The sequence below is a fragment of the Triturus cristatus genome, chromosome 6, assembly GCF_964204655.1.
Source record: "Triturus cristatus chromosome 6, aTriCri1.1, whole genome shotgun sequence".
NCBI classification, from domain to species: Eukaryota; Metazoa; Chordata; class Amphibia; order Caudata; family Salamandridae; genus Triturus; species Triturus cristatus.
In genome coordinates this window covers 1,745,892,635-1,745,920,107 of record NC_140589.1, presented here as the reverse complement: position 1 = coordinate 1,745,920,107, position 27,473 = coordinate 1,745,892,635, and the positions used below count along the sequence as shown (strand labels likewise).

The window sequence follows — 27,473 nt, the reverse complement described above, 5'->3', positions numbered from 1 at the left end:
CAGAGCCTAGCTGAGAGAGCAAGATCCGAGGTATACAGAGGCCCACCAGGTTCCGAAGTTCCGAAGTACCTATGTCATGAGTCGAGTCAAGTCCAGTCCGGTCCAGTCCAGTCCAGAGTTTCCGAGGCCTTCCGTTCCGTTCCGTGCTTCCCGGTGAGTACCGTTGCTGGGGACGCATCTAGACGTGCGCATTAATTTGTGCCGGTCAAGACGGGTTTGGGTACACAGACTCGGTCTGCACTGTTTTAGCAGTGTATCTGTACTGTTTAGCAGTACATCCAGTATTATGCAGTTAGCTAGTTTTATTCTAATTATCGTTGTTCGTTTTAAAATGTTTTAATATGTTTTAAATGTCGTGGTATGAGTGATTGTTCGATCTTCATTACTGTGTTTATTGTATTAATTGTGTTCAAGTCCGAGTCAGAATCAAGTAGCAAGGTTTAAGATGCCGTTCTTCTCAAAATTAAGACAGATAAAAACTAGAAAAGGGATACTCGAGGAAGCCGTTCCCATTCCACCTAGGGACACTCCAGGGTACTTTATGTACCATAAACATGGCCTAGATGCCGTATTATATCTCGATTTGTGGGTGGACTACACCAAGGAGTTAGCAGAGAATCAGAGATGGCCCGCTGCTGGGACATGGGATGCAGATTGCATCATGAGAGTAGAAGAAGCATTATGGAAAAAGAAAGCCAGACAGTCACAGAAAGATGCCATTGAATTATGGCGTAAAGAATCGCATAGACGCACAGAGAAAGCGCTCAGAAAAGAAGAGAAAAGTAGGGAGGATTCAGACAAAGCCCGAGAAAACGTATTAGTTGAGGAAGGTATTCGAGTAAAAGCAGAACAAATAGACAGACAACGAAACACTCTTATGAATGGTATGTATCCTCTTCTGGCCGAGGGTTTACCTAAGGCCACCCTGGAAGTACCAAAAGATCTGCCATCTCCATTGTTTCCGACTAAATTGCACCACAAGACCGCAAAGGACATTTTCCTTTCTTCCTATTTAGACGATGCAGCCCCCGAATATGTTAATGTTCCGCCGCCACGCACACCACCTGCTAACGACGTTCGACCCCGAGATAATCTGCCCCCACCTCTGCAGCAACATACTCCTCCTTCCGTTACAAACCTTCCGCCTGTTCCTCCACTCCTTCCTGCACCTATTCTCCCTACCTTACACCCAACAAATCCTTTTGGACCTGGCACCTCAGGAGGTGCGACAGGAGGTTTTCATACGCCACCACCAACACATCGATTGACTTATAGGGATTTAGCACACCAACGTACACCTCAAACAGCGAATTACGACATACTTAAAGAGCCTCTTACAGACTGTAGATATGATCCAGTACCCGGTAAAGACGACAGAATGATGCTATCATCAGTACGTCTACGACGAGTTGCGAACTATTTAATGATACTACCAGGAATGGTTGATCATCTAGACAAAATATATCACTTTGTCCAAACAGGGCAAGGTCCTGAAAGTATTGGCGAGGCCATGGCATACCAGAAAGTGGACACGCAAAAACTGTTGTTACGCTTCTTCATAAACTGCCTGATAAGAAACAGAGATAGGCCTAGTGCAGACCCGGAAGAAATGAAAGCACTTAGCAAATGGGGTCAGAATATAGCAGACGGAAAACATGATAAACAGAATAGTATAAAAAATATGTACCGAAGGATCCGAAAAACGGTAGAACAAATACGTGAAAGAGAACAGCCTGAAAGAGAACTAGATGCAGATAAGACTGAATCCTCGGAGGAGGAGGAACAACCAGAAACGACAACAGGACAATTACAATTACCAGCTAGAGAAATGATAGCTTATGTAGGTAAGGGAAGATCATTTAATAATTCAATGCGTCCGATACGTCCAGAAAGTAAGAGAATTTTTCAAGCAGCCATGTCAAATCCAAAGACCCCCGAACACTTATTTCAGGCTACTGATAAAATACTTCAAGAACGAATGGGGTACCATGTACTCGATTCTATGGATGAACAAGAATTAGCCAGGTCAGCAGTACAATGGGCTGACAGTTCTGATAAATATAGTGATGACGCGCTAGCACACACGTTTTTGAATCTTTCACCAGACGAACAGCGTTTAGCTGGTATGTACATGATACAACACCTCCTTATATTGTATAAAGGCCAACACTCCGATCCTGGTCCCCTACCTGATATACTGATAGAACTACTCATGAAGAAATGGAGAGGTCTAGGTACCGATCTAATTAAAGTAATTCTAGAACATCGGCACAGATACAGTGCCTTTCTGTGTCCACAGCTTGATCCAGCTCCCTCCATGGAAAGAAAAATGTATTACATAGACAGACAGAATCCCTTACGCGAAGTGCACCCAGTTAGAAATGATGATAATACTTTTAGATGCGTGTTTGTGTACACGCCCATAACTAAAATAGAACTATTGGAAATGAAAAAATTAGTGCCCAGCCATGACAGAGATCCAGCAGGTTTCCACCATGAAATAAAAGACATGTTACTCATGGGTGATTATACCTATCCTGACATTATGAAAATATTAAAAGTATTATTGCCTGCCGGTATTTACGAGAAACTCAAAGAAAAAGAATAGGAGGTGGGAGAGCAAAAGATTGATTGGACTGCATTAGAAAACGAAGAAAATACCCGAACTCCAGGCCTAGGGCTTGGGGACAAAACTAAAGCGTTACCAGGATTATTAGTACAAGTACTGCCACGTTTATTAACTACGAAAAAGGAAGACTGGGGTGCAATCTCAGCCTGCAAACAGAAACCCGATGAAGACACTAGTGATTTTTATTCCCGATTTGAAAAATGTTTTGGTATTAATAGCGGCCTGAAAGCAAGTAGCGATTCATATCCACATCTTTTTGTAACAAAATTAGTCGAGAATTCCCTACCCCAGGTTAAGAACAGAGTATTGAAAGTCGAGAGCACTTGGCAAGCTAATTCCCCGTCACAAATGTTACAAATGTTACAGTACCACCAGAATAGAATTAGAGAAGAACAAGAACACGAACAAAGACGTATGAAAGATACGAAAATGAAAATGCTCGTTGCTCAGTCAGTTCCAGCTGACGGTCATAAAAAGGGTGCGACACAGTCCAGTAATTCAGCGGCTCCTGTTAAAGGGACATGCAACTATTGTAAACAGCCAGGTCATTATATAAACGATTGTGCAGTTCTGAAACACAATATCTCTACGGGTAAAACCAAGGAGAGACCGCGTCCACCTAGACAGGATCAGATCCAACCACAAGTACCTCAGAATGTACAGCCTATGCAAGCTTCACAACAGACCGTAGCAGTACCACAGCCACAGCCTATTGCCACAACACAAAACACGACACAACAGATGTACCAGTATGCACAAAATGACTATCCCGATTATCAGCGATACACATGAAACAGCCTAGAGAGGGAGGTTGGCTTGCCTCTTATTGAGGTTCCTGTAGATCAAGAGGGTCCTTATGTACATAGTCAAGTATTAGGGAAAGACAGAAAGTTTTTAATTGATACAGGGGCAAGCAGAACAACTATAAGTCACGACGAGGTTCCAGGGGCACCCCTCTCAGGCTCACAGAATGTTTCCCTTGGATTTTCAGGAAAGCCTATTGTTAACGAAGTATCGCAACCTCTTCCTCTTGCAGTTGGTCCATTGACACGGACTACAGATTTATTACTTACAAAATCATGCCCAGAAAACTTGTTAGGTATAAAGACACTGAAAGCTCTAGGAGCTGTAATATGTTGTTCCCCGGAAGGGGTACGACTATTTTTGCGTGACTTTAAAGGTCACTACGTATTGAAAGATATGGATCACCGGTTACAGAATGTCCCTGCACATTTATGGGCACAAGGCCCCACTGATGTAGGTTGTATGCACATTACACCATATCGAGTCACACTCAAAACTGGAGTGGTATTACCACGAATTCGACAATACAAGTTACCTCCAGATGCTGTAGTGGCTTTGCTGCAAATCATTGACGAGCTCATTGCACAAGGAGTGGTTGTGGAAACCGACTCCAATGTATGTAATTCTCCTATCATTCCAATTCTTAAACGTACTGATCCAAATGCGCCCCCAGTTTATCGATTAATTATTGATCTGCGCGAATTGAATAAATGCATTGTACCACAGTATCCCGTGGTTCCAGATATCTCTTCATTATTGACAGCTATTGATTCAGAAGCAACGTTCTTTACTGTAATTGACCTCAAGAACGCCTTCTTTAGCGTCCCAATCGATCCGGAAAGCCAATATTTGTTCGGATTCTGTTTAAATGGACGAAGCTTCAAATTTGCACGCGCACCTCAAGGATTCACAGAAAGCCCCAGCATCTATAGCCAAGCACTGAAAAGACAACTTGACAGTATCCACATGCCTGTTAACACTGCCCTGCTTCAGTATGTCGATGATCTGCTGATCACCGCCCGAAGCGAGCCCGAATGTGAAAAAGCATCACTGACGGTTTTACATTTTCTGGCCGACAAGGGGCACAAGGTGTCCCCTTCGAAGCTGCAATTCTGTGTTCAGCAAGTTGTGTACCTTGGGCACTTGCTGTCCAAAGGGGGGAGACAGCTCACACCTGACCGCATCCAGTTAATTGTAAATATGTCACCACCCAAGACACAAAAGGAGGTGCGGGCCTTCATAGGCCTCACTTCGTACTGTAGACAATGGATTCCCCAATATGCATTTCTAGTAAAACCACTCATTCAGTTGACAACCCAGGAGGCAGCGACATCGACTGTCCTCCCTTGGACTCAGGAACATACACAAGCTTTTGAAGACTTAAAGAAAGCCTTATGTCAAGCACCTGTTTTAGCGACACCATGTTACAGTAAGCCTTTTACACTATTTGTCACAGAACGCGAAGGTACTGCCTTGTCAGTACTCACTCAGGAACAAGCAGGTTCACACAAACCGTGTGCTTACTTTTCTAGCACATTAGATCCAGTAGCCCAGGCTCTGCCTACGTGCCTGAAATCAGTCGCAGCGACAGCTTTAGCGATCAGACAAAGCGATTCCATAGTATTAGGACATCAATTGACAGTGCAAGTTCCACATTCCGTGGAAGTTCTTTTAAACCGAACACAGACCCAGCACTTGACTATAGCACGACTGACAGGTTATGAATTGACATTGTTTCAGCCACACATAGAAATCAGACGCTGTAGTACATTAAATCCTGCCACACTTTTGCCATTAAGTGGAACAGACCCATTGGCACATGATTGTATTGAAGTCATTACTATTACGACGAAACCCAGACAAGACTTGACAGACATTCCATTACCAGATCCAGACCTGACACTTTATGTGGATGGTTCATGCATGAGAACAAGTACAGGAGAGTTAGTGGCCGCTTACGCAGTCACGACAGACACCGAAGTTATTGAAACGAATTGTATTGACACCTTGTCAGCTCAAGCAGCAGAGCTCATCGCTCTGACACAAGCCTGTATTCAAGCCAAAAATAAGAGAGTTAACATATACACAGATTCACGTTATGCATTCGGAGTTGTACACGACTTCGGAGTCCTCTGGCGAGAGAGAGGTTATTTAACTTCTCATGGTGCCAACATTCAACACGGTCCCCTCATTCAAGCTCTGCTAGATGCAATACATCTGCCTACTGCGATATCTATCATGAAGTGCAAGGCCCATACAAAAGTCACCGATATCATTTCCCAGGGTAACGACCTGGCAGACCGAACAGCTAAGCAAACAGCGCAGAATCGGACTCATGCAACTGACTTGACAAAGACAATAGTTCCGACATCGACACACTGCATGACAGTTAGGGATACCGCCCTTGATGTAATTGACATACAGACACATGCTACACCAGAGGAAATCAAGAAATGGACTGAACAAGGAGGGATCCAAACAGATCAGGGATGGATGACGAAGGGAAAATCTACATGGTTTCTCCCCGACTCCATGGTTCAAGTTATCGTTAACACAATACATAGTCCAGCGCATCTAGGAGAGAAAGCTATGCTAGACAGTATTCGAAACATTTGGTTCAATAAACACTTACGAGCAGCAGCCAAACAGAAAGTGCGTACTTGCATGATTTGTTGTCAGTTCAACCCAGGTAAAGGCATTCCTGTAGAGCAAGGTGGATTTCAACCTCCCGATCACCCTTTTGAAGTCCTCCAGATGGATTATATCCAGATGGAACGTTGTCGAGGATTCAAATATGTCCTCGTAGTTGTATGCGCACTTTCCCGATGGACAGAAGCATATCCAGTCCCAGATTACACTGCTCCGACCACTGCCAAGCAGCTGGTTCGTGAATTCTTCCCACGGTATGGTTTGCCCCGTATCGTGTACTCAGATAACGGTCAGCCGTTCTCATCCGAGCTAGTGAAACACATTACACTCCTGTTAGGCCATCAGTGGAAATTCCACTGTGTCCGGCATCCCGAGGCAGCAGGTCTCGTGGAGCGTCATAATCAGACTCTGAAAATTCGACTTTCTAAAATATGCAGAGAGAAAGGCGTCGACTGGATAGTAGCTTTACCAGTTGCGCTCTTTTACATGAGAATGATAGCACATTCTCGAACAGGGCTATCCCCGTACGAGGTGGTCTTCGGTAGGCCACCAAATATGTGGGGGACGCCTATACCTCGTAAAATCACTGATGTTGATTGTAATATGCTGACAGATTACCTTGCTTCCTTGATGTCTGCACTACAATCTTGCCGTTCACAGGTAGCTGCAGCCTTTCCCGACAACACCGAGGTGAAGCCCCATGAAGTGGTTCCCGGTGATTACGTGTTTATAAGAAATTTCGACAGGAGGAGCCCGCTGGAGCCTCGCTGGCAAACGCCGAAATTAGTACTTCTGACCACGAGGACCGCAGTGAAGATTAAGGGTCGCAAGGGTTGGCTGCACTCGAGCCACATCAAGAAATTTCACGGACTACCTTCTGATTTGAACTCTCAGCCCTGCCCTCCTCCACAGACTGACTCGAAACTCCCCCTGGTCGAGAAAACTGCTTCCCAGGAATATAAACTGAAACTAAGGTCTAGCAAGTCAGACAATTTAATTGTTTAAGTCCTCTTCTAGGTGAATCGGTTAAATTAGTTTCTGACATGTATCCTCTAGACCGAAATAAAGAGAGAGATAGACAGCAACAGCTCAAGAAACGTGCATATTGTAAATCACTTCGTAGTCACTGTATAGTGACATTATTGATTATGTTTTTTCTAAATCTTCTGATTATTGCTGCAAGTATACTGTTGCACATATACTACCCTATTTTCAAGCGTGCACATTCTGCTTTCAATGTTACTGCCGAACACTCTTTTAGCGAATTACCTCCGCATGAGTTGCCCTACAGACTTGCGCTGCGCAACAACACATTCATTAGTATGTTACATCACTCCCATCAGACCAACAACGCTACAAATTGTTGGATATGTGGCCGACTCCCTCCCTACCAGAAATACAAGGGAGTTCTGCCCCTCTTTCCGTATCCGTTCACACACAATGGTTCCTGTGGTGCATGGTTTAGTTTGATAAATTCTTTAGATTCAGATACCGTAGTTTACCAGGGCAACTGGGTATGGGGAAACCTGAACTTAGTTTTGCTTAAAGCCTGCTACCCTAACAAAGAGGGACTTCCCAAAAGGACAGGAACTGATCTAGAAAATGAAGTATATGGATTAGGTAACTTTACACTTAACCTCATGATTCTGAACGTAGAATCCGAAGCTGCACCAGTCTTGCCTGCTATGTCAGTATTACCAGTCAAAGGTGAATTATGTGCAAGAAAGAATGGTTCAGTACACCTGGGTCATAGTAAATGTACTACTGTGATCGAATTCAGTGATCAAGGCAAGTCTACATTTAGAGCTTCCCGTCATTCCTACTTCATTTGTGGTCATACCGCATATATACGTTTACCTCTAGATTGGGATGGTACCTGTTACATTGCATTCCTTCTGCCACCTGTTTTCCTAGCCCCTCCTGATTATCATAGAAATACCCATCTAGTACACAATAGACCCCAGAGAGATCTCCTGATTGTCGACTACACAGAAACAGCATGGGAACAATACACAGACTTCAATAAAGGTCTCTTTCCCTACATAGGTGTTGTCTCTAATAGTAAACTGATACGCAAATTAACCAGAACCCTTGAAGCAGTAGTGAATGAAACTACTTCTGCCCTAGGCAACTTAACGGAGGAGCAGTCTGCGATGCGGATTGTTGTTCTCCAAAAATCGTCTTGTCCTTGACGTCATCCTGGCCGATAGGGGCGGAGCCTGTAGAGTCATCGGATCGAGTTGCTGTGTTTTCATTCCAGAAAACGCGCCATCAGTATATAAAGCCATAACTCGTCTTCATGAGATTGCAAGTCAGATATACCAGAATCCAGGCACCTGGACGTGGTCCGGTTGGTTCTGGAGTGTGTTGTCAGCCTGGGGATGGAAAGTCCTATCCTTCCTAGGTATTGCCCTTCTCATAGTATTCAGTTGTTGCCTGTGTCTACAATGTGGGCCAGCGATTTGCGGCCTGTGTGCCACATCATGTATTCCACATTCAAGTTCTCATTCAAAATCCCGTAAGAAGAAAGAAGAGCAAATGATGTTACATGAACAGATTGATGGATTCATGAGGATCGATATATCATGAAGGGTCCGTAGGGGACAAGGAGGGAATGAGGAAATATGAATTTTTATGATCAATTGTGTCCCCTATGTTAGACCCCAACGGCTCCATGTACGTGCTACAAGTACATGTATGTTCCCTCCACTTCCAGCTATGAAGACGCAAATACATTTGCGTCCAACGTTAACATGTCCTCTTTCAGATCCACCATGAATGGGTCAAATATTCCGTTCCTAAGTATGCCTTGCCACCGTCTTTATATGGTGTACCTTTCACGTTTTTCAGCTCTGGCAAGTTAGGCCTGAATTCTGCCATCGAGCCTTTTCCTGCCTTCTGCCTCTGAATGCTCCAGCCTGGACCTGCATCTGTATCCATGACCTTTGTCTTACTCCCTGCGAGGCTAACGGTGCCCGGCTCGGCCTGTTGCCTGCCAAGACTGTACTTAGCCTTCAAGTTATCTGCTCCGTTCCTCGAAAAATACATTCCTGTCTAGTAGTTTAGGTAAACATTCCTTCAGCTGCAGAGCAAAGGGCCCGGCCTTACTGTCTCCGTGCAAGTAATTCATAGCTCCTGTTACCATGGTAGGCCCATGCTCCCTCGCATCTCATGTAGACACGTAGACGCTTATACACGCACTAGCAGTCAGTATAGGATAGCCTCTGCCCGAGAGACCTTTCCTTCCAGATAATACAGTTCCTTAAACACAAGATATTAGATACGATTTGGGATTAGGTTGTTCTGACATCCCAGACTTCTGTCTCCTCATGTGGGGCTAAATGTCAAGTCCCCTTCACCCTCCAGTTACACGTCAATCACACGTCATGCTGCTGTACGCGCATCTCTGCCATGTATTTCTGCTGACATTGCAGGATTCTCTTATGGATCCACCCACCAGTGACATCCTCATAATGACGTTTCTAGTACACGCCCTTATGCACGCCTATTGTAACGCCTTTTTCATTACGTATGTGTATTCTTATCTCTCCTCTCAACTGTTACGCCTTCTGCATCTGCCTTTACTGTAATGCATTGACTATATATATGATAACCTGTCAATAAAGTATGCTCGATCCCTTCCCGAACCTTCGTGGTGACGGAACCCGATTGCCTGGTTCGAACCAATTCCTTTGTAAGGAATAAAACCCCTTTTAAAACCTCAAATATCACGGATTCTGCCTCTTATTTATTCTGAGTTATCCTTATTGAACTTTACCGCATAAATTAAGTACAGGTAATTTAAATTTACCACAATTTGGTCCTTAGTCAGCCATAGATATTTTCCAACAGATTAAAATAAATCCGAATATCCGATCTATAGTGCTGACTCTGGAATGAAAACCTGCTTTTAAGGGGGGCAGTGACTCAGTTTACGTCTCAAATCTTTCAGTTTGTCTGAGACATGAAGGCAGAACGCCTCAAACTGATGGGGTGGTAGTTGCCAGGGCTGCCCCTGTCCCCTTTTTTGTACACAGGTATGATTTCCGCTCCTCACCAGGAAGTGAGACACCAACCTCTACCATGATTCTATTTTATCATTTACTATGATAGGGAGCCCATACACCTGGCTCAGAGCGATAAAGATCCCTGGTATTTTCTTAGGACCGGGAGCTTTCCCTGGTTGTAACCGATTTATAGCTCTTCGTATGTCTTCAAAAGTAAAAAAAGAGGCGATGAGTTGAGACAAACACCACTCTGGAGGTTCTACCAAGTTGTGTGGAATTGCAGAGGGATCAATTCTAGGTCTGAGATTATTTATTGCTTTGTGTTGATCAAGTGGAATGAAGTTGGTAATACTGTGCATTGAATGCTTCATTGTTTCACTTTTTGCAAAGTTGAGCCATTTGAGCATGCAAATGTATATATGTCTTAGAGACTGGGATTGGTTGTAGTATATTTTAAGTTGGGGGAAAGACAGTGGTTACTATAAGTTCGGCTGTCATGTAAGCTTGACCTCTTGGCCCTTGGCATCCGCTCATTAATGTTTTCTTATCTCCCCAGTAACTCAGAGGTTGGGAGTGTGCTGACCTTCGGAGGATATGACTCAAGAAATCTAACATGGGTGCCTGTTAGTGATCAATACTATTGGCAAATAACCCTGGACAGGTACTGTTGCATCCATACCGTTAAGCATGAATTGACAACAACAATAGGTCAAGCTTTATTTTAGCAAAGCGATTTTCTGTGTTGAGTATGAATATCGATTTTTTGCATCTTTGTCTAAGGCAATGTGTGTGAAGCTGGGTACTAAAGATGCTGGGACAATATTTATTAGGGGTGGGCAATATATTTCGCTTTGCCAGTGGAATTAGTGGAATTTTGTCCACTCCGCGTTACACTTGTAATGTGGAGTTCCAGCCAACTTCCACAAACCGCAACATGGTGGTGTTTCTTCTCACATGTGGGTGGAAAACAGTAAGTTGGCGAGAGCAAGCGAATTTGGCATCCCCTAGTGCAATTTTCAGTCGCTAGGTGGTCACCTGGCGATATTTCTCCAATGCTGGCAGTTGTGTTAGAAAGCTGCTGCTCGAGTTTAAAATCTAAAGGGTATTGACAAGTGTTGGACTTAACCCTCTCTGCAGGGTCACCCCCAAACATTTTGCCCTCACCGTCACCTCTCCTATTTTCTGAAACCATTTTTGTTTGCTCTTAGGACTCTGTGAACTTTACCACTGCTAACCAGCGCTAAATGGCCTGTGTTGTCTCCTTTAAACATGGTGCAATTGGCATCCACCCAATTAGCAGATTTAATTTACTTATAAGTACCCAGTAAATTGGTACCCAGGGCTGCTAAATTAAATGCTACTAGTGGGCCTGCAGCACTAATTGTGTCACCCACTTAAGTAGCCTTATAAAACTTGTCTCAGGCCTTCCATTACAGCCTGTTTGTGGAGTTTTAAACTGCCATTCTGACGTGCCAAAATACACATTTTGCCAAGCCTTTACCTTCCTTCTTAATACATATGTCACCCACAGAGTAGCCCCTAAAGAGCCCATTGTACAGAGTGCAGAGTTTTTAAAACATTGGACATGTGTTTGAACGTTTTACATGTCCTGGCAGTGAAAAACTCTTACATTTATTTTTCATTACTACAAGACTTACCTCTCCCGTAGGATACAATTGGGCTACCTTATTACATTTAATAAGTAATAACTTTGGATTGGAGTATGTAAGAATGTTGAGTTTGGTCTTTAAAGAATTGTAATTTAAAACCCTCTTTAATGGTAAAGTCACATTTTAAGTCCAAATGCTGAAAATGACACTTTTAGAAAATTGCTGCAGCACTTTTAGAATGTTGGCATTTTCTTGTCCTAGCCATTTGGTGCCTTCAGCCTGTTTCCTGGGTGGTTCGTCCAGGGCAGGATGGGAGGGAGGGTCAGTGCACAGGCCTACTTGCAGGAAATTCCAAACACTTCTGTGTGTGCGGGACTCCAGAAGCTACTCCCACTTCGAAGGGGACACCATATATAAAAATAAGACCCTCACGCCCACGTTACAGTTCACTTCTGGACATGCAAAAGGATTCTCATAGAACTGCCCTGCTGCCTGTGGCCTGTGTACTTCAGAGGACTGCCTTGCTGCACCAGGAAGTCAGTCCAGCTGCCCTGAGGGCACTGCCCTGCTGCTTGAACCCAAGACTTCTATAGTGACCCCAAAGCCTAGTTGCCTGTATCCCTGATCAGAGCTTCATGGACAGAAAAGGCTCCAGCCATCTGGAACTCGCAACTGGACCCCACCTGAATATGTCCTGATCCTTCAAGTGGTGCCCCTCCAGTTTTCAATCAGATAGATGAACCAAGAGGTCATTTTCTTAATTTTTGCAATTCTTTATTCAAGATCTTCTGACTGAAGAGAACAATTCTGCGTAAACATACACAGACATAGCTTACATTACTCTTTCATACAAACAGTGTGGGTTACATATAATCCCTACACAAATAAATACAATGTAAGAAAAAATATAAAAAACACGCTAATCATCACAAACCAATAGTTACTGAGCACATAGTTGCATTGATTTTGCACAGTACAACAAAATTCATATATATTTCTTGACTTGCTAGCCTTAGACCATTTTTTATATAAAACATTATTTATACATTTTGTACAGGCTAAATCAAAAACTCAAGTAGTCATACATTATTGCATATTTATATTTATATTTATATTTGTTTACCAACCTCACCGGTGAAAGACCAAAGTCAAGGATTCTCCACATTGTGTTGTTGCAATGGACTATTGACACGTGTTCTTGAATGAGTGCTTCATGATAAACTTATACCATATCATTCAAAAGTTCAATGGAAACAACTCTTGATCTACACGTTTGCACAGAAGTGGAGCGATCATGGGCCAATTACTCACCTTATGCCCAGGGCTTTGCTGTTCTGGTGCACCGTGGCCTGCCCTTCAGCCTCCTCCATGAGGAGACAGACACCTACAGCAGATACAATATACTTCAATTCATCATAGGTGGCTGGCTTCTCACTTTCCTTTGTGCTCTATAAGAAACTAGACTTCTCCAACACCGCAACACATGCACACCACACAGCTACCCTTGCCCTCACCGACATACTGAAAATACGTGTGGGCTAGTGGGTATCTAGAGGCATAGACAACCCCCCCTCTGGGAAGGTATACACATTTCTATTGCACATAGTTCATGGTCACGACTGGACTATTGGCTGGGTACACGTGATGTTTGCAATTGGATCTATTCGACTGAATCTCTCCCTCATACTTTGTCAGACAACTCACCTATTAAGCTATGTCTAGACATACCTAAATCCAATCACCATACCTTTATCAGGTGCACAATGCCCACAGCCCTATTAGACCCCGCCGTTAAAAGTGATATACAAACTGAAGTCCTCAACTACTTTTATGACAATGAGACCTATGTGGAGTCGGCGGGAACAGTCTGGGAGGCTTTTAAGGCTTATATGCGTGGGATCTGGTTCTCCCCTCTTCCCTCTGTGAATCCACAATAATCACTCTTCTGAATCCTGGCAAACCAACATCCTACTTGGCCTCTTATTGACCACTCTCTCTTATAACACAGACATGGCAAAATTCCTCGCAAACCATCTGCTACTGCTAATTCCAGACCTGATTCTGTCAGATCAAGCAGGATTTATTCCAGGGAGATCCGCATCGCCCAACCTTCACACGCTTTTTGCCCTAATGCACCAGCTCCAGCCGGACCACGAGTCGGTGGCTGTCTTTTTAGACTCCTTGGAGTGGGGGTACTTCTTCACAGTGTTGGCCAGACTGGGACTTCGGAAAACATTCCTAAACCTAATACGACTGCTTTACTCTGGCCTCAGAACCAGAATTAGAGTAAACAGACTATTCTCTGACCCCTTCACCATCGAAAAGGGCATGCGCCTAGGGATGTCCCTTGCCTCTTCTTTATCCCTTAGCCTCAGAACCCTTGGCGTGTTCGATTTGCCAAATACATAGCCACCATGGCCTTGCGTTTTCACGACGGAATATAGTGGTGTCCCTCTATGCAGATGGCATCACTTTACATCTCAATGACCCAGCCCAGAACCTCCCTCCAGTTATCAGGGAATTCATGCTCTTATAAAGTCTATCTGCTAGAACAATAAACTGCAATGAATCCACAAATTTTCTGTTGACACAGCTGCACATGAAAGGGATCTGGATTTTCCCCTGCCCTGGACCTATATGTCTCTGAAGTACTTGGGTATCTGGATCAGCAGAGACAAAACTGCAGTTTTTCTTGAGAACTGTGGAGTGGTTATGACCAAAGCAGAGGATTACACCCAGAGGGTGAGGAGCCTGCTGCTATCCCTGATGGGCCGCAATTCCCTTATAAAAATTTTCATACTCCCCAAACTTCTATATCTTTTTAACAACGTGCCCATTCCACTTATGCAATACGAAAAACAATGGTCCTGGACCATAAATCAAAATAGGTAGTAGTTCCTAACTTAGTGATATCATTCACATATTCTGAGCTACATATAATCTATTTTGGTAGCTCTTAGTATCCAATACAGTATTGCTCATAAGGTCAACCATGCAACAAAACAATATCCACAGTAAGTAAAGCTTTTTATTCTTTTTTATCAAAGATTTTATAAAATTTCCATTAACAATTGTGTCAAGGTTGTTCCAAGGGGAACGTGCAAATAGTAAGGGTGCTTGAGTAAAGAAAGTGAAAAAGGAAAGAGGGAATTATTTCAGAGGTTGTGACATAAGAAAAATTTAAATAAGTTAAGCAATGGACTGGTTATCATTCACCATCCAAGTGCAAGAACCTGGTCACGTGTGTCGGTTTTTAATTAAATCAAACGATTATAGATTCATTAGAAGCCAATTCTAATAGAGCACGTGGGCAGATAGGCGTATCCCAGGTATGTATGTATGGGGCGTCGACGTTTCGATCCGTCTTGGTGGCCTAGTGGTGGTTTGAACCTTGGCCTTGCGGATCTTCCTCAGGACTGGGGAACAACCTGGAAGGGTTGGGCCTAGTAGATTGCCTAAAATTAATGAGATTGAAGTAAACATGTGTTGCATGGGAAAATGATTAAAAACCCCGTAAGAAGGCCTGTGAGGGGGTAGGGAGGGCTTACCCGCTGCAATGCGCGAAGCGAATCCCTTTAATGGAAATCCAGTGGTGTACCACATATGGCTGTCCTCCGTTAGTAAGGTGTCACACAGTGGGGCTGGTGGGGGCTGTAAATATGAAGAACCGGCTGTCAATTAATGGAGCCAATCTTATAATTAGTAAAATGTACGCATGAGATTAAAGGAGGGTTACCTCAGTTGCGAGATGCCACCCACTTGCGTTCCAAAACTTGTTTCTTTTGTTCTTATTTCACCACGTTTGGAGTCAATCCCGGGCTAAGGATGGGGATATATAAAAAGGGGGGAGTGTGGTTAGAAGGCGAGTGTGTCCAGGTACTCTTAACAAGAAGCAGGTGATGTTCCACACAAGCTAAAATTACCTTAGCCATTAAGATCCGGCAACCATCCGTAACGCGTTGTGTTCGTCTACTAATCACCGCGCACCGCGAGGACGTCTATTTAACAGAGGCGTCGACGTAAGGGCTACGGTACCGGGGCGTGAGAAAGGGGAAAGAGTTAAAAGACTCGAACCGGACTGCCGGTTGCGAGTCCTCCTATCATGCGTTCATAAGAAGTCAAGGTCTTTAGTTTGCTGACAAATTAAATTCGAGTTGATAATTGTATCTGCATTAAGCCTCCGATATATATACTTCAAACCGAGAGGTGTCCCTTATACTTCTGTAGATAGTATGGAGCAGGCATTAATTAAGACAGTCAAACCTAATTACAATTTTACATATATTAACAAAAAACAAGAAATTCATAATGAAACATTTTAGCCATTAGGTAAACATCATCTGAATACGTAGAACAGTGTTGTACAGGAATAATGGTTAAACAATGTGTACAACAGAATGTATCAAATTACGCGTGGTAACCAAAGCTGGTTGGGTGTGGTACATGGTGGTTAAACATCATAGTCAGACAATATGTACAACAGAAATCAGCGTTACAAGGTAAGCTACCATAGCAATTAGACATTGGGTGTTGGTCATGACTAACTTATTAAGAGGCATATTTGACATACTAGGGCCCTGGTGACAACATGACCCATTATGTGTGTGTTCCACAAGGGTGGACTCATCCAAGGTTCATCCAATATTCATAATTGAGATCTGCTTACTGATTTCCTCAAATTCATTCAGACCCCTGGCGATCGTGTCCAGGGAGTGTATCCACCTGCATTCTCGTTTGCTGAGTATACTATTGAAGTCACCACCTCTTGGATTGGGTGTGACCTTCTCAATTACCCACCATCTCAGGCTATCTGCAGGGTGTTCAAAAGCAGAGAAATGGTCCACGAGGGGGGCACCTTGTGTCTTGCAGCGTATGCGGCTGCAGTGCTGCAGGATGCGACATTTAACTTTCTGAATTGTCTGGCCCACGTACATAAAGCCACATGGGCAGACAATGGCATAGATAACTCCCATGGTATTACAGTTACTATGTACATTGAGTTGATATGTCTGATTATTATGTGAAAATTCCGTTATCTCTTTTGTCAGTGTACAGGCCTTACATGATCCACATTTATGGTGACCTCTAATCGGTGGAATTCCCCAAAGTGTATTTTGGTTTGCTGTACGAGGTGTGGGGAGTAGAGATTTAACTACATAATCTCTTATATTTTTGCCCTTCCTGAAAGCGTGTAAGGGTGGTGGCATATTACCCAAATCTTCCGCTATTAGGTGCCAATGTCAATTGATAGCCTTTTTAATAGCACTGCTTTTCGTGTTAAATGTCGTGACACATACTAGACGTTCATCCTTGATGTTTGTTCTAGGTTGTGGAGCTAGTAAGAACTCTCTATGGTTGTGCCAGGCCCGTTTACGTGCCTGTTTTAATAGTCTGATGGGGTATCCACGTTCTAAAAGTCTAGCTAGAAGACTTGCTGACTCATCAAAGTAATCCTCTTTTTTAGAGCAGTTCCTACGTAACCTCAGGAATTGACCAAAGGGTAAGTTATCCCTGAGGTTACGCGGATGGTGACTAGTGTAACGCAGTAGTGTATTTCGTTCACTGTTTTTTCTGTAGAGACTCGTGTGCAATTTGCCTGACTCTGACTTGATAATGATATCCAGGAAGTGTACCGCTTCTCTATTAGATTCTAGAGTAAATTGAATGTCAGCTGAGCATGTATTCAGCCAGTGGTGGAACGTAACCAATTGTTCATCGTTTCCTTGCCAAATGATTAGTACATCGTCGATGTAACGTCGCCAAAGTGCTATATTGGACCTATAAGGGTTGAGGTCACTGAAGACAAATTGATTTTCATAATCATTCATATAGATAATGGCCAGGTTGGGAGCGAAGCTTGCTCCCATCGCTACGCCTTTAGTCTGGTTGTAGAAACTACCTTGAAAGGTGAAGTAATTCCTGGTCATTGCGATCTTGAGTAGTGAGATTATGAACTCAGTGGGAACTTCATGTGGGGCAGGTCTGGTGTTAAGTGCCGATTCCATGCTGGTAAGTGCTGAATGTTGTGGAATATTAGTATAGAGGGACGTTATATCCATAGTGGCCAATAACTGTGTATTGGAGTCAAAAAGGCGTTCGTCCACTAATTGGATTGTTTGCATCGTGTCTCTGAGGTAGGTCGCAGTATTCTCAGCGATGGGTTTTAAAAATACATCTACGTATTTACATAAGGGCTCCAAAATTGACCCACATCCAGAGATGATTGGTCTGCCCGGTGGATCCTCCATACGCTTATGTATCTTTGGGAGGGTGTAAATAGTCGGTATTCTCGGGTGTTTGTTATTTAAATATTCATACTCAAGTTTGTTTAGAAAACCGGATTCTAAAGCCCGTTTTGTCACATCACTTATGATGTTACTTATCTCATGTGTGGGGTCCCTGCTGAGTTTAGTGTAATTACCTTCAACTGACAACTGTGCTAGGATCTCTTTTCTGTAATCATCCACGTTCTGAAGGACGATTGCACCGCCCTTATCCGCGGGCTTAATCACGATGTTGGTGTTCTTCTTCAGGGTTTCTAGGGCTTCTCGTTCTAGTTTGCTCACGTTATATTTCACATATTGTCTTTTAGTCAATATGGAGTCAACGTCCCTCATGACTACCTGTTCGTATGCCAACAATTTATGTGACATAAGGTGAGTAGGTGGGTTAAACTTAGAGGGTGGTCTAAGGCCACTGCCTGAGAAGACCGGGTTGTAGGGAGTCTTAAGAAAATAGTGTTTTAGGCGAATCTTCCTGAAGAATTGGTGCAGCTCAATTTTCAAGTTAAATGTGTTAGGCATGGAAGTTGGTACAAAGGAAAGGCCTTTTTCCAGGATTCCCTGTTCATTGGGTGTCAGTGTATGGCCTGATAAATTGACTATCGGGTTTTTGGGTACATGAGCTACCATCTGTAGTGCTGTCGTCGGGTCTGTATTTCTCCATGTGTCTCCTGTTGGAAGTGTATTTGTTTTTTCATTTGGCCCCTCCCCTGATTCCATGTTCCGCCTCTGTGGCCCCTGGGTCTGCCCCAGGGACGTCCCCGTCCTCGCTGTCCCCACCATGGTTCCTCCACTAAAAAAGGGGGCTGTTGATAGTTCTGCCCTGTAGGGGGTGCACCTGTGTTTGTACCTGAACTTGGACCTGCACGTTCTGTGTTACTGTCAGCGTTACTGCTGACTGATGATCCAGAGAAGGTTGCGTACCTTCTGAATCCACTCCTGCCTCTGCTAGAGAATGTGCCCTGTGGTTCCCTTACGTAGTAACCCTCCTGTAGGTATGGATAAGTAGCTCGTTTGTCATATACCTTGATGTCCCTGGCTACTTTGTCTAATTTGGTGGCTTGTGTGTAAATGTCAAATTCACGAATGGTTCTTTCCAGCCTTTCTAAAGCTTCTTTAGCATTAAGTAATGCCTTGTCCTCAATGATCTCTTTCTTCAGATCATGTATCTCTTTGGTTAGACGTTGCACTTCTTCCACCGCAGTTTCAATGCCAAGCATCATCCAGTGCCTGGAACAGTTATTTGAAACAAAGCTAAAATTCTCTTTGAATTTTGGGTTATCAAGGAAGATGGCTGGTTCATTCCTTACTTGTAACCCTACAGGGATGACATTGGATTTTAGATATTTAGCTAGAGTGTGTCCATGTAGACGTGTTCTGATCAGTTTCTTCTCTAGACGTTCTAATTTGGATACTTTTTCATTGAGTGTCAGGTCTATGTTAGTAGTGGTATTACCCAGAAAAGTGTTGCCTTCCTGTTCTTGCAATAATTTATCTATGTAGTCTTCGCTATAAGATAAGGTTTCCTTATCTGACATAATGCGTGTAATATTAGTCAGAGATATAGCCGTAGCTACAGTGATGGCTAACAAGAAACTATAAGACTTAAATCACTCATTGACATACAATATTTGACATACAACATTTAACATAAAACCCTCGCAGGACTTGCCTGCACAAAGGTAACCATTACAAAAAATGGGGTAACCCAAAAATGTCAAGGACCTGGGTACAATGTAATACGAAAAACAATGGTCCTGGACCATAAATCAAAATAGGTAGTAGTTCCTAACTTAGTGATATCATTCACATATTCTGAGCTACATATAATCTATTTTGGTAGCTCTTAGTATCCAATACAGTATTGCTCATAAGGTCAACCATGCAACAAAACAATATCCACAGTAAGTAAAGCTTTTTATTCTTTTTTATCAAAGATTTTATAAAATTTCCATTAACAATTGTGTCAAGGTTGTTCCAAGGGGAACGTGCAAATAGTAAGGGTGCTTGAGTAAAGAAAGTGAAAAAGGAAAGAGGGAATTATTTCAGAGGTTGTGACATAAGAAAAATTTAAATAAGTTAAGCAATGGACTGGTTATCATTCACCATCCAAGTGCAAGAACCTGGTCACGTGTGTCGGTTTTTAATTAAATCAAACGATTATACATTCATTAGAAGCCAATTCTAATAGAGCACGTGGGCAGATAGGCGTATCCCAGGTATGTATGTATGGGGCGTCGACGTTTCGATCCGTCTTGGTGGCCTAGTGGTGGTTTGAACCTTGGCCTTGCGGATCTTCCTCAGGACTGGGGAACAACCTGGAAGGGTTGGGCCTAGTAGATTGCCTAAAATTAATGAGATTGAAGTAAACATGTGTTGCATGGGAAAATGATTAAAAACCCCATAAGAAGGCCTGTGAGGGGGTAGGGAGGGCTTACCCGCTGCAATGCGCGAAGCGAATCCCTTTAATGGAAATCCAGTGGTGTACCACATATGGCTGTCCTCCGTTAGTAAGGTGTCACACAGTGGGGCTGGTGGGGGCTGTAAATATGAAGAACCGGCTGTCAATTAATGGAGCCAATCTTATAATTAGTAAAATGTACGCATGAGATTAAAGGAGGGTTACCTCAGTTGCGAGATGCCACCCACTTGCGTTCCAAAACTTGTTTCTTTTGTTCTTATTTCACCACGTTTGGAGTCAATCCCGGGCTAAGGATGGGGGATATATAAAAAGGGGGGAGTGTGGTTAGAAGGCGAGTGTGTCCAGGTACTCTTAACAAGAAGCAGGTGATGTTCCACACAAGCTAAAATTACCTTAGCCGTTAAGATCCGGCAACCATCCGTAACGCGTTGTGTTCGTCTACTAATCACCGCGCACCGCGAGGACGTCTATTTAAAAGAGGCGTCGACGTAAGGGCTACTGTACCGGGGCGTGAGAAAGGGGAAAGAGTTAAAAGACTCGAACCGGACTGCCGGTTGCGAGTCCTCCTATCATGCGTTCATAAGAAGTCAAGGTCTTTAGTTTGCTGACAAATTAAATTCGAGTTGATAATTGTATCTGCATTAAGCCTCCGATATATATACTTCAAACCGAGAGGTGTCCCTTATACTTCTGTAGATAGTATGGAGCAGGCATTAATTAAGACAGTCAAACCTAATTACAATTTTACATATATTAACAAAAAACAAGAAATTCATAATGAAACATTTTAGCCATTAGGTAAACATCATCTGAATACGTAGAACAGTGTTGTACAGGAATAATGGTTAAACAATGTGTACAACAGAATGTATCAAATTACGCGTGGTAACCAAAGCTGGTTGGGTGTGGTACATGGTGGTTAAACATCATAGTCAGACAATATGTACAACAGAAATCAGCGTTACAAGGTAAGCTACCATAGCAATTAGACATTGGGTGTTGGTCATGACTAACTTATTAAGAGGCATATTTGACATACTAGGGCCCTGGTGACAACATGACCCATTATGTGTGTGTTCCACAAGGGTGGACTCATCCAAGGTTCATCCAATATTCATAATTGAGATCTGCTTACTGATTTCCTCAAATTCATTCAGACCCCTGGCGATCGTGTCCAGGGAGTGTATCCACCTGCATTCTCGTTTGCTGAGTATACTATTGAAGTCACCACCTCTTGGGTTGGGTGTGACCTTCTCAATTACCCACCATCTCAGGCTATCTGCAGGGTGTTCAAAAGCAGAGAAATGGTCCACGAGGGGGGCACCTTGTGTCTTGCAGCGTATGCGGCTGCAGTGCTGCAGGATGCGACATTTAACTTTCTGAATTGTCTGGCCCACGTACATAAAGCCACATGGGCAGACAATGGCATAGATAACTCCCATGGTATTACAGTTACTATGTACATTGAGTTGATATGTCTGATTATTATGTGAAAATTCCGTTATCTCTTTTGTCAGTGTACAGGCCTTACATGATCCACATTTATGGTGACCTCTAATCGGTGGAATTCCCCAAAGTGTATTTTGGTTTGCTGTACGAGGTGTGGGGAGTAGAGATTTAACTACATAATCTCTTATATTTTTGCCCTTCCTGAAAGCGTGTAAGGGTGGTGGCATATTACCCAAATCTTCCGCTATTAGGTGCCAATGTCGATTTATAGCCTTTTTAATAGCACTGCTTTTCGTGTTAAATGTCGTGACACATACTAGACGTTCATCCTTGATGTTTGTTCTAGGTTGTGGAGCTAGTAAGAACTCTCTATGGTTGTGCCAGGCCCGTTTACGTGCCTGTTTTAATAGTCTGATGGGGTATCCACGTTCTAAAAGTCTAGCTAGAAGACTTGCCGACTCATCAAAGTAATCCTCTTTTTTAGAGCAGTTCCTACGTAACCTCAGGAATTGACCAAAGGGTAAGTTATCCCTGAGGTTACGCGGATGGTGACTAGTGTGACACACTCTAGCTAAATATCTAAAATCCAATGTCATCCCTGTAGGGTTACAAGTAAGGAATGAACCAGCCATCTTCCTTGATAACCCAAAATTCAAAGAGAATTTTAGCTTTGTGTCAAATAACTGTTCCAGGCACTGGATGGTGCTTGGCATTGAAACTGCGGTGGAAGAAGTGCAACGTCTAACCAAAGAGATACATGATCTGAAGAAAGAGATCATTGAGGACAAGGCATTACTTAATGCTAAAGAAGCTTTAGAAAGGCTGGAAAGAACCATTCGTGAATTTGACATTTACACACAAGCCACCAAATTAGACAAAGTAGCCAGGGACATCAAGGTATATGACAAACGAGCTACTTATCCATACCTACAGGAGGGTTACTACGTAAGGGAACCACAGGGCACATTCTCTAGCAGAGGCAGGAGTGGATTCAGAAGGTACGCAACCTTCTCTGGATCATCAGTCAGCAGTAACGCTGACAGTGACACAGAACGTGCAGGTCCAAGTTCAGGTACAAACACAGGTGCACCCCCTACAGGGCAGAACTGTCAACAGCCCCCTTTTTTAGTGGAGGAACCATGGTGGGGACAGCGAGGACGGGGACGTCCCTGGGGCAGACCCAGGGGCCCCAGAGGCGGAACATGGAATCAGGGGAGGGGCCAAATGAAAAAACAAATACACTTCCAACAGGAGACACATGGAGAAATACAGACCCGACGACAGCACTACAGATGGTAGCTCATGTACCCAAAAACCCGATAGTCAATTTATCAGGCCATACACTGACACCCAATGAACAGGGAATCCTGGAAAAAGGCCTTTCCTTTGTACCAACTTCCATGCCTAACACATTTAACTTGAAAATTGAGCTGCACCAATTCTTCAGGAAGATTCGCCTAAAACACTATTTTCTTAAGACTCCCTACAACCCGGTCTTCTCAGGCAGTGGCCTTAGACCACCCTCTAAGTTTAACCCACCTACTCACCTTATGTCACATAAATTGTTGGCATACAAACAGGTAGTCATGAGGGACGTTGACTCCATATTGACTAAAAGACAATATGTGAAATATAACGTGAGCAAACTAGAACGAGAAGCCCTAGAAACCCTGAAAAAGAACACCAACATCGTGATTAAGCCCGCGGATAAGGGCGGTGCAATCGTCCTTCAGAACGTGGATGATTACAGAAAAGAGATCCTAGCACAGTTGTCAGTTGAAGGTAATTACACTAAACTCAGCAGGGACCCCACACATGAGATAAGTAACATCATAAGTGATGTGACAAAACGGGCTTTAGAATCCGGTTTTCTAAACAAACTTGAGTATGAATATTTAAATAACAAACACCCGAGAATACCGACTATTTACACCCTCCCAAAGATACATAAGCGTATGGAGGATCCACCGGGCAGACCAATCATCTCTGGATGTGGGTCAATTTTGGAGCCCTTATGTAAATACGTAGATGTATTTTTAAAACCCATCGCTGAGAATACTGCGACCTACCTCAGAGACACGATGCAAACAATCCAATTAGTGGACGAACGCCTTTTTGACTCCAATACACAGTTATTGGCCACTATGGATATAACGTCCCTCTATACTAATATTCCACAACATTCAGCACTTACCAGCATGGAATCGGCACTTAACACCAGACCTGCCCCACATGAAGTTCCCACTGAGTTCATAATCTCACTACTCAAGATCGCAATGACCTGGAATTACTTCACCTTTCAAGGTAGTTTCTACAACCAGACTAAAGGCGTAGCGATGGGAGCAAGCTTCGCTCCCAACCTGGCCATTATCTATATGAATGATTATGAAAATCAATTTGTCTTCAGTGACCTCAACCCTTATAGGTCCAATATAGCACTTTGGCGACGTTACATCGACGATGTACTAATCATTTGGCAAGGAAACAATGAACAATTGGTTACGTTCCACCACTGGCTGAATACATGCTCAGCTGACATTCAATTTACTCTAGAATCTAATAGAGAAGCGGTACACTTCCTGGATATCATTATCAAGTCAGAGTCAGGCAAATTGCACACGAGTCTCTACAGAAAAAACAGTGAACGAAATACACTACTGCGTTACACTAGTCACCATCCGCGTAACCTCAGGGATAACTTACCCTTTGGTCAATTCCTGAGGTTACGTAGGAACTGCTCTAAAAAAGAGGATTACTTTGATGAGTCAGCAAGTCTTCTAGCTAGACTTTTAGAACGTGGATACCCCATCAGACTATTAAAACAGGCACGTAAACGGGCCTGGCACAACCATAGAGAGTTCTTACTAGCTCCACAACCTAGAACAAACATCAAGGATGAACGTCTAGTATGTGTCACGACATTTAACACGAAAAGCAGTGCTATAAAAAAGGCTATCAATCGACATTGGCACCTAATAGCGGAAGATTTGGGTAATATGCCACCACCCTTACACGCTTTCAGGAAGGGCAAAAATATAAGAGATTATGTAGTTAAATCTCTACTCCCCACACCTCGTACAGCAAACCAAAATACACTTTGGGGAATTCCACCGATTAGAGGTCACCATAAATGTGGATCATGTAAGGCCTGTACACTGACAAAAGAGATAACGGAATTTTCACATAATAATCAGACATATCAACTCAATGTACATAGTAACTGTAATACCATGGGAGTTTTCTATGCCATTGTCTGCCCATGTGGCTTTATGTACGTGGGCCAGACAATTCAGAAAGTTAAATGTCGCATCCTGCAGCACTGCAGCCGCATACGCTGCAAGACACAAGGTGCCCCCCTCGTGGACCATTTCTCTGCTTTTGAACACCCTGCAGATAGCCTGAGATGGTGGGTAATTGAGAAGGTCACACCCAACCCAAGAGGTGGTGACTTCAATAGTATACTCAGCAAACGAGAATGCAGGTGTATACACTCCCTGGACACGATCGCCAGGGGTCTGAATGAATTTGAGGAAATCAGTAAGCAGATCTCAATTATGAATATTGGATGAACCTTGGATGAGTCCACCCTTGTGGAACACACACATAATGGGTCATGTTGTCACCAGGGCCCTAGTATGTCAAATATGCCTCTTAATAAGTTAGTCATGACCAACACCCAATGTCTAATTGCTATGGTAGCTTACCTTGTAACGCTGATTTCTGTTGTACATATTGTCTGACTATGATGTTTAACCACCATGTACCACACCCAACCAGCTTTGGTTACCACGCGTAATTTGATACATTCTGTTGTACACATTGTTTAACCATTATTCCTGTACAACACTGTTCTACGTATTCAGATGATGTTTACCTAATGGCTAAAATGTTTCATTATGAATTTCTTGTTTTTTGTTAATATATGTAAAATTGTAATTAGGTTTGACTGTCTTAATTAATGCCTGCTCCATACTATCTACAGAAGTATAAGGGACACCTCTCGGTTTGAAGTATATATATCGGAGGCTTAATGCAGATACAATTATCAACTCGAATTTAATTTGTCAGCAAACTAAAGACCTTGACTTCTTATGAACGCATGATAGGAGGACTCGCAACCGGCAGTCCGGTTCGAGTCTTTTAACTCTTTCCCCTTTCTCACGCCCCGGTACCGTAGCCCTTACGTCGACGCCTCTTTTAAATAGACGTCCTCGCGGTGCGCGGTGATTAGTAGACGAACACAACGCGTTACGGATGGTTGCCGGATCTTAACGGCTAAGGTAATTTTAGCTTGTGTGGAACATCACCTGCTTCTTGTTGAGAGTACCTGGACACACTCGCCTTCTAACCACACTCCCCCCTTTTTATATATCCCCATCCTTAGCCCGGGATTGACTCCAAACGTGGTGAAATAAGAACAAAAGAAACAAGTTTTGGAACGCAAGTGGGTGGCATCTCGCAACTGAGGTAACCCTCCTTTAATCTCATGCGTACATTTTACTAATTATAAGATTGGCTCCATTAATTGACAGCCGGTTCTTCATATTTACAGCCCCCACCAGCCCCACTGTGTGACACCTTACTAACGGAGGACAGCCATATGTGGTACACCACTGGATTTCCATTAAAGGGATTCGCTTCGCGCATTGCAGCAGGTAAGCCCTCCCTACCCCCTCACAGGCCTTCTTACGGGGTTTTTAATCATTTTCCCATGCAACACATGTTTACTTCAATCTCATTAATTTTAGGCAATCTACTAGGCCCAACCATTCCAGGTTGTTCCCCAGTCCTGAGGAAGATCCGCAAGGCCAAGGTTCAAACCACCACTAGGCCACCAAGACGGATCGAAACGTCGACGCCCCATACATACATACCTGGGATACGCCCATCTGCCCACGTGCTCTATTAGAATTGGCTTCTAATGAATGTATAATCGTTTGATTTAATTAAAAACCGACACACGTGACCAGGTTCTTGCACTTGGATGGTGAATGATAACCAGTCCATTGCTTAACTTATTTAAATTTTTCTTATGTCACAACCTCTGAAATAATTCCCTCTTTCCTTTTTCACTTTCTTTACTCAAGCACCCTTACTATTTGCACGTTCCCCTTGGAACAACCTTGACACAATTGTTAATGGAAATTTTATAAAATCTTTGATAAAAAAGAATAAAAAGCTTTACTTACTGTGGATATTGTTTTGTTTCATGGTTGACCTTATGAGCAATACTGTATTGGATACTAAGAGCTACCAAAATAGATTATATGTAGCTCAGAATATGTGAATGATATCACTAAGTTAGGAACTACTACCTATTTTGATTTATGGTCCAGGACCATTGTTTTTCGTATTACATTGTACCCAGGTCCTTGACATTTTTGGGTTACCCCATTTTTTGTAATGGTTACCTTTGTGCAGGCAAGTCCTGCGAGGGTTTTATGTTAAATGTTGTATGTCAAATATTGTATGTCAATGAGTGATTTAAGTCTTATAGTTTCTTGTTAGCCATCACTGTAGCTACGGCTATATCTCTGACTAATATTACACGCATTATGTCAGATAAGGAAACCTTATCTTATATCGAAGACTACATAGATAAATTATTGCAAGAACAGGAAG

At 43.1% G+C, this 27,473-nt stretch overlaps 1 protein-coding gene across 1 annotated transcript in view; it reads left to right on the top strand.

Annotated features, from left to right (window-relative positions):
- The window catches only part of LOC146821914 (pepsin A-like), a 310,154-nt gene that overhangs the window by 212,373 nt on the left and 70,308 nt on the right, over window positions 1–27,473 (top strand). The window contains exon 6 of the mRNA XM_085609935.1: window positions 10,646–10,750. Coding sequence (XP_085466061.1) covers window positions 10,646–10,750 — 105 coding nt within the window. The remainder of the gene's footprint in view (window positions 1–10,645; window positions 10,751–27,473) is intronic.